Source organism: Prosopis cineraria, unplaced genomic scaffold (genome assembly GCF_029017545.1).
Source record: "Prosopis cineraria cultivar Desert tree isolate PC_DT_omini unplaced genomic scaffold, ASM2901754v1 PC2, whole genome shotgun sequence".
Lineage (NCBI taxonomy): Eukaryota > Viridiplantae > Streptophyta > Magnoliopsida > Fabales > Fabaceae > Prosopis > Prosopis cineraria.
The window spans coordinates 18705881-18713996 of NW_026555333.1; the positions used below are offsets into that span (position 1 = coordinate 18705881).

Here is an 8116-nt window from a genome sequence, read left to right on the forward strand (position 1 = left end):
TATATGTATGGCATGATCATTTATGGTGAGAGTTTGTATAGGAAGAGGAATAGTGATAAATTCACATGATATTGGTGGCTTACCATTGAAATAGAAAGCTACCAGCTAGACTGCTAATCATTCGAATAGGGAGGTAGTCGTTGTCTTATTGTTGTTGTTCTGCAAGTGACTCAAACCTAACGAATCTCCATCAATTCATGAGGAGATTAGTTTAAGGGTATGACACTTTATATCTATTAGTATTGGAGGAAACCTGACTCATAAGTGAGTGTAGTAGTCTTAGCTGGGTAGCTCCTCACAAGTGAAAAGCTTGAGTAGTTTGATGATAAGGATGAATATCACTAAATAGCCTCTAGTTTCATGTTGGAGGTATTAGGAGAATATAAGGTTGGCGTTGCTCATGCATATCATTATATGGCCACATGGTTGTTATTTTTATGGTCTTGAATGTTATATAAATGGCACGTGTTTGTTAGTGTTATGACCCTTACATGCTAAAAAATATAATGTCACATGATTGTTAGTTTTGTGATTATATAAATTGGGTGGTTTAATATGTGAATATGTTTCATTTGAATATGCCATTTGCATCACTATAATTAATTAACATGTATTAGCATATGTTTGATACCTTAGTTATTGAGTAGTTATTGAGTAGTTTGATGATAAGGATGAATATCACTAAATAGCCTCTAGTTTCATGTTGGAGGTATTAGGAGAATATAAGGTTGGCGTTGCTCATGCATATCATTATATGGCCACATGGTTGTTATTTTTATGGTCTTGAATGTTATATAAATGGCACGTGTTTGTTAGTGTTATGACCCTTACATGCTAAAAAATATAATGTCACATGATTGTTAGTTTTGTGATTATATAAATTGGGTGGTTTAATATGTGAATATGTTTCATTTGAATATGCCATTTGCATCACTATAATTAATTAACATGTATTAGCATATGTTTGATACCTTAGTTATTGAGTAGTTATACCTACCTCTTATTTAAAATTTTACAGGTGCTAATTTGGGTTAGGATAAAGGGAAAGCACCAGAGACTTAGGATCCTTGTTTCCTAATGTAGGCCTCTTTATTTTGATATGTGTGTGTGTGTGTGTGTGTGTGTGTGTGTGTGTGTGTGTGTGTGTGTGTGTGTAACTAATTTGATAATGCCAACTAGGAAAATGCATATGTTGATATTTCTCACACCATTTAATTGTTTATACTAATTAGTTGTATTTTAGGCCCTAGAATGGGATGTGATTTGAAAAGTCTGAGTAAGGTCTAAAATATTGGTACAAGTATGATTTTGAGCTTAAGATGATTGTAATTGAAGATTGTGAGTTTTGATGTTAAAATGACTCTCTCCTTGCTTTTGATGAGTTTGGGGTTGAAGGTTAAATTCTTGAAATATGTGATATCTGGTTATTATAGTGTTATATAGATTGTTCTAAGTCTATTGAGTGCGGTCTAGGTATTGAGTTGCGCTTTTGGCACTCGGTGTGAATTTTGAACACCTAGGTTGTGGTTTAAGGGTGAAAATGTGTTAGTTTGTATTTGGGTGTCCAACTTGTGATTGGGTTAGAGTTTAGAAATGAAACTAGTGCCATTAGTTAGAGTTTTGAAAATTTTTTTTGTTAACATATAGATCACTTTAATCAGATGTCGAATGAAGATTTAAGATGCATCAGTAGTTTGACAAGAAAATCTGCCATAACAGTATGGGTTCTGTATTTTATGCCTCAGTGTAAAATGTTATGTTATGGCACAATTCCAAATTTCACTGAAGTTTGCTTGCTACGCCTTATGCCATAGTGTATTTGCGTTATGCCATAGTATATTGTGCCAGAAATATTGTTTTGACTCTTTTAACCCTAAATTGATTTGTTACCTTATATCGTATGATTTTCACGCTTTTGTATATATTTTTACTCTATCTTAAATTTGTTTATATTTGATTTTAAAGTTTAAGTTATTAAACTTGGGACCTAACCTTGGAAGGTTTATATTTTCAGATAAAGTTGTTAGATTGTAAAGTAAGTTTTCTAATACTTGTTTTAAAAATTTTTAAACTATAGTAGACTTTTGATTTGTTTTTTCCTTCCTACTATTGTTACCTTTTTAATAACAAGTTAAATTCTACAACTATAATTTGATAATCATATGATTTATTTCATACTTACCACAGAGGTTTTGACTTAATGATGAGGTAATAAGGAGAGCATTACACCTTACTTTTGATATTTTACATCTTTTGGATTAAATAAAAATATTGATACTAAAAACTTATTAAATATATAATATTTTATTAATCTAAATAAGATATAAAGATCATATTTACAATAAAAAATATAAATACCTGTTCAATAAATTTTTTAAAAAAGAAAAATGATGACCAATCTATTTACATTATTATTGTTTTAGTTCTGGTGTAATTATTATTTTAAAAAAATATTAACATTTTTATTAAATTATCTAGCACCACTTAACTCTAGATCGTGCTACTCACATTCTACTCAAGTGTGTCCCCCACCCAAAAAAAAAAAAACATCCACTTTGCCTTTTAATTCTTCATCTTCATTCCATACAAGTACTTCAGACTACAATGCTTCACAAATGAAGCTATTAGCTGCAGGGTAACAAAAGAAGCTAAAAAAAAAAAACACATTCAAAAACTTGATAAGAATGTCATTCGCATGTAAGGATTAAAAACAAATCATCATTCGAAAAAAAAGGTTCATATTTTTATTTTAATAATAATTCATTTTCTATTAATCATTGTTTATGAATAATATTATTTGTGAGTCTTTGGATGCAATTTTTCCTACGAAAAAAAGGGAGAATGACATTTAAGACCCTTTTAAGAAAATTTATTGCAATAAGAACTTATTAGTTTTGCTTTAAATATTATCTTATATAAACATGTATATATTGTTAAAAGCTAAACCTTAACTTGTTAAACTTCTAAAAAAACCCTAATAAAAAAATACAAGTTAAGGTTTAACTTTTAACAATATATATATATATATATATATATGTTTTTACAAGATAATATTTGATACCAAAGTGATGGGTCCTTATTGTGATAAAATTTTTTGAAAGGGCCTTGAAAGTCATTCTACCAAAAAAAGAAAGACCACGTGCCAAAGGCCTAACAAAAGTTTAGCAACGAGAACCTAAAATTAAAAGGCTTCATTTCCAACTCTTGAACCAATTGAGATGGTAAGTCCTAAGGATTTCATGTCCATCCCTAAAATTATCACTCGAAAGATACCTAACATTACTGGATCCAGGCCATGATCGTCTCTACAAATCAGAACTGATTCCACAAACATCTTCAGAAACAGATCTTCCCAATATCATATCCATATTTCTAATATGTTCTGTTTTGTGGATACCTAAACTTTGTTGATTTAGGCCATGCAGATGATAGTTGCGTGGTAGAAATGAGTCTAACATGTTCTTTTCATGGGGACCTAAACCAGCTGTGTGGTAGAAATGATTCCAATATGTGGATTTCTAAACCATGCAGATGAGCGGTAGAAATGAGTCCAATACGTTCTTTTTGTAGGGACCTAAACTCTGTTGATGTAGGCCATGCAGATGATAGCTGCTTGGTAGAAACGATTCCATGATCATGACCAGAAATTTGTCCCCCCAGTATCATATCCATATTTCTAACGTTCTGTTTCTGGATACCTGAATTTTCTTTATGTAGGCCATGATGATCTCTGGGGATGGGTTCCTTCTTCATTGACAACTTGAACTTGAATGTGCTACACTTACCTAAGGGGAAAGACTCATCAGACCTAGACCCATCACCTCGCTTGTTATTATAACCAAGATAATCTTCTTTTTTGAAAACAACACACTCTATCGGCCATAGAAAGCTTTGTATCCCAAGTTCCCTTATGCACCAATGATCATACGGTGGTTTGGTCTTGTGATTTACGTGAATTTCACCGTCAAGTCTAAGCATGCTTCCTGCATTCATAAAAAACCCACGTACAAGGTTCTTGTGTTCCCTGGAAATGCCAAAAAATGGATGCTTATAGCCTTCACATGCACTAACTGAAGGGGAGTTCATAATAATAATTCACTTATAATGTCATTTTAAACAATATAAGAATATAGCAATCAACATTCACAATTGTTATGGATAGTTAAACTAATTCCTTTAACTCTATCTAATTATATCCAAACCAAGACAACTGAAACCAGACAAGTGTGTGTAGAGAGAGAATAGAGACTTAAATACGAACATGCATTACAGACAAAATACAAACACTGAATGCCAACTTTAATGTGGGAGAATTATGTTGAAATTTCATAAAAAAAAATAATTAGTACAAAGTTCATTAAACAAATAAACTAAAGCTATTGATAATATAATATTGTTAATAGTCTTAATTCAGTTGTTAATAAACTTTATAGTAATTAATTTTTTTACGTATAACTTGTATATAATTCTCCCCAATAATATTCATAATATGTATTGATCAAAAAGTCCTTGCTTTTATTTTGATACATGACATAGAGGTACTTTGATATTTTCTTTATGAAGAAATTATCAATGCAAGAGGATGGAAATCATTTCCTCACAATGTATTAAATGCAAGATTAAGATGAAATGACTTAAATACCCCCACACATGCATTGTTTTCTAGTGGATGTACTCAAGCTTATTAATTAAATTAATCAATGTACAGTGACAAACCTGCATGCTCGTGAGTGTGGGAACTCGGCCCCACGGCCCCATTTGTTTTTGCAAAAACTACATGCAAGGCATGTAATATTTATCTTTTTCAACCCCACTAGTTTTAATATTTTCACCCCACCGAGTTTCAATTCTAGTTAGTTTACCCTTTTGTCCCCACTAACATGGCGTTTTGGATTCGCTAAAAAATTTTTGTTCTCATTTTTAACATGGTCAATAGATGCAGACATTATATTCGATTCTTGCCTTTGAAAAAAAGGTAAATTTTACCATTGGACATTTGGATGACATTTGCACATACAATATATTGAAACACTAGATGAGTATCGTAATCTTCTGAGACTTTTGAAAATAATTCATGAAAAATTTAGGCTTTACATATATTTAAAAAATGCCATTCCAATATTATTTAGGACATCTGCCACTTATATACTTACAGAAATTTCATATTTACTATAGCCTACCATCTTGTCCATAAGTCGCCATATGCCAGAAAAATTAAATTGTTCATATACCAGACCATACAACAGCTTTAATTGAAAATCATAATTTTGACCACTACTAATTGTCAAGTGAAATCTTTTAGAAAGGCTGTGAATCTTTTCATTTCTATTATATATCTATGGTCTAAAAGCTTAAAAGTACAATTGTAAAATTACAAAAGACTGTTCTCACATCAAAATCAAAATATACAATGACACCTTTACAAGTCAAATTTTCACAAGCCCCATGTATACATGATGCAACTCATCTATAGAAACTGTGTAACATGAAAAAAGAAGTGTCTAATCATATATTAGCATATTCGTAATACATACATGCATACATATATTAGAATGTTAAATAAAAGCAAAATGAATTCTAACGGGGAACTCACTGAATCAGGGAGAAGCTGCTTTCTTTGCCATGAAAACCTGCATGAGGGAAATTGAATATAATTCTATCAAATTTCCTCATTTTCAAGTCATCATGAGATTTCATTTCGGTTGCATCAACTCCGTGCAACACCATTGCTCCTAGCCTTGTCAGGGCAAGTACATTTGACACGGCTTTCTCGTACTTCCTCAAAAGTTGTTCTTGATGAACAGGAAAAGCAATCAATGACATAACTAATATTTACAACTGTATTAAAAGCAACAAATTAAATAACATGCACAAATGTAATAACTGTTCATTTCGAGAACAAAATCTACGAGATGCTTAAAGGAAAATGGAAGAATAGCATATAAACACAAGAACTTTCACATATCGTGGAGAATTAGAAAACTAGATGTAGCTTTTTGAAAGGAGAAGAAGCAAGTAAAGATTAGTTGCTTGACTTCTCTTTGTAGGGTATGCAATATACAAACGATGAAAAAAAAAAATCAAATGTCAAAATTCCCTATTTGCGTGGAGTTAAATACCGATTATCAATGATCCCTTCAGCAAAATCGCAGAGCATAGCTTGACTTCGTTTCAATGCTTAGAAAAGAACAAGGAATAGGAATCAAACTCACTTAGATGAACATATTCATCGTTTTGCGAACAACTAAGGGACAATAATAGTGATTTCAAGAGCGAAAACAAATAAACAAGCCCAGAGAATTCAAAAGCTCCTGCAATAACTTAATGTAGTATTAGTAAGAAGCATCATCATCAAGAAATCACCAAAACCCTATACTATTATAGATAGCCCAGTATTCAAGTTAATATCTTTCACGACGAGGGGCAAAAAACTGAAGAAGAAGAAGAAGAAGAAGAAATGTAAACGTAAGAGCAGAGGAAGAGTGAGAGACCGAAAGTGTCGAGGGAAGAAGCAACGATGTTGACAGCAGAACCAAAGGATTGAGCCAAGCAAAGGGAGAAGGAGAAATCACCCTCTCCCACCAAAAGTATTTGATGATGAGAGGAATAATATTTCATCCATTTTTCTTTTGATTCTTCTTCTTCAACGCTCAAACCCAGCGTCTGCACTCTTGCCATTGCGTGTGTAAGAAGCTTTCCGTCAACGAGACTCCTAAAGCCGAAGCTAAAAGTCAGAAGTTTGTTCTTTGGGAGTCATCGAGTAGTCCGGTTCGATGAGCACCATGATGAGCAATCTGAACCTTTATAGGTTTTATTTTTTATATTTTATTTTATATTATTAGAATAAAATTATAAATAATATTTTCTCTTTAAAAAATATAAAGCATTTTGAATTGAATTTCATCTCAATAAAATAATTATTAGTCTTTAAATTAATTCTATCTTTCTATATTTACTCATATTTAATAAAATATTTGACCTTAAAATAAATATAAAGTGATTTATTTAATAGCGATACTTTTGCAAAAAAAATAATGATTACACTTTTAAACACTAAAAATGTCTTACAATTTTAACATCTAACTTCTCAAAAAATGCTTTACATTTTGAATGAAGGGAGTAATAAATCTATTATACCATCAATCTAGACAGTGGACAATATAAAATTAATCTGGATGATTTAATTTAATATTAAATATTTTTATTATTTTTATAAAATTGACTATCGAAATGTACCTTGAATAGTCTAGATTTAAATTTTCAAGTTGCAATATTTTCTTAATTTTTTAAAGTGTTAGTTTGAAAATTATCTTTATTTTTATTTTTTAATAAAGAAAATTAATTTTTTTAGTCTTTCAATTTTTAACTCATTTGTAACTCAATCTCTCAAATATGACTTGTTATAACTCAGTCTTTTAACTTTTGACTTAGCTGTAACTCAATTCCTTAATTTTTGTTAATTCTCTTTTTTCGTGTTAGCTTAAATCCCACATCAAATTGCAAGAAGAGGGTATTTTATAATAAGATATAACTATTTCTTTTATCTTTTTTACTATTTGATAAACATAATTTTTTTAAAAAAATTAAAAAATAAGGACCGAGTTATAAGTGAGTCAAAATTGAGGGATTAAGTCGCAGTGGATCATAGTTAAGGGATTAAGTTATAAATGATTAAAAGCTGAAGAACTAAAAAATTAATTTTTCCTTGTAATATTATATTAACTAAAATAAAAATTTATAAATATTCTAAAAATGTTTATTATTAAATTCATACTACCTAGAATATATCCTGATAGTCAATTTATAAAATTTATAAAAAATATAATATTAAGTTAGATCATCTAAATTAAATCTGTATTATTTAAATTGATCATAAGATAAATTTATTAAAATTTTATTATTATTTATAATAAATATAAGATAAACATATTAACAATAAAATTTTAAAATGATGCTCATAAAGTGATGAGCATCACTTGATAAGCACCGACACCTATCGCGTCATATATCATTGTGGCAAATCAATCTTTTTTCCTGGTGAATCGTCTTTTGAGCCGTGATATCTGATTGTTCTATTTTTAATTTATGAACCACTACTAATTGGAGTTGGTTCGAG

General features: G+C 30.3%; 1 protein-coding gene across 1 annotated transcript; it reads right to left on the reverse strand.

Annotated features, from left to right (window-relative positions):
* Positions 1–3176: 3176 nt before the first annotated feature.
* Positions 3177–6756, reverse strand: LOC129303728 (heavy metal-associated isoprenylated plant protein 41-like). Its single transcript, XM_054943225.1, has 3 exons — positions 6492–6756; positions 5594–5792; positions 3177–4024 (listed from the first exon to the last, which is right to left on the reverse strand). The coding sequence occupies exons 1-3, from the start codon at positions 6676–6678 to the stop codon at positions 3466–3468; spliced, it is 945 nt and encodes a 314-aa protein (XP_054799200.1). The 5' UTR covers positions 6679–6756; the 3' UTR covers positions 3177–3465.
* Positions 6757–8116: the final 1360 nt, after the last annotated feature.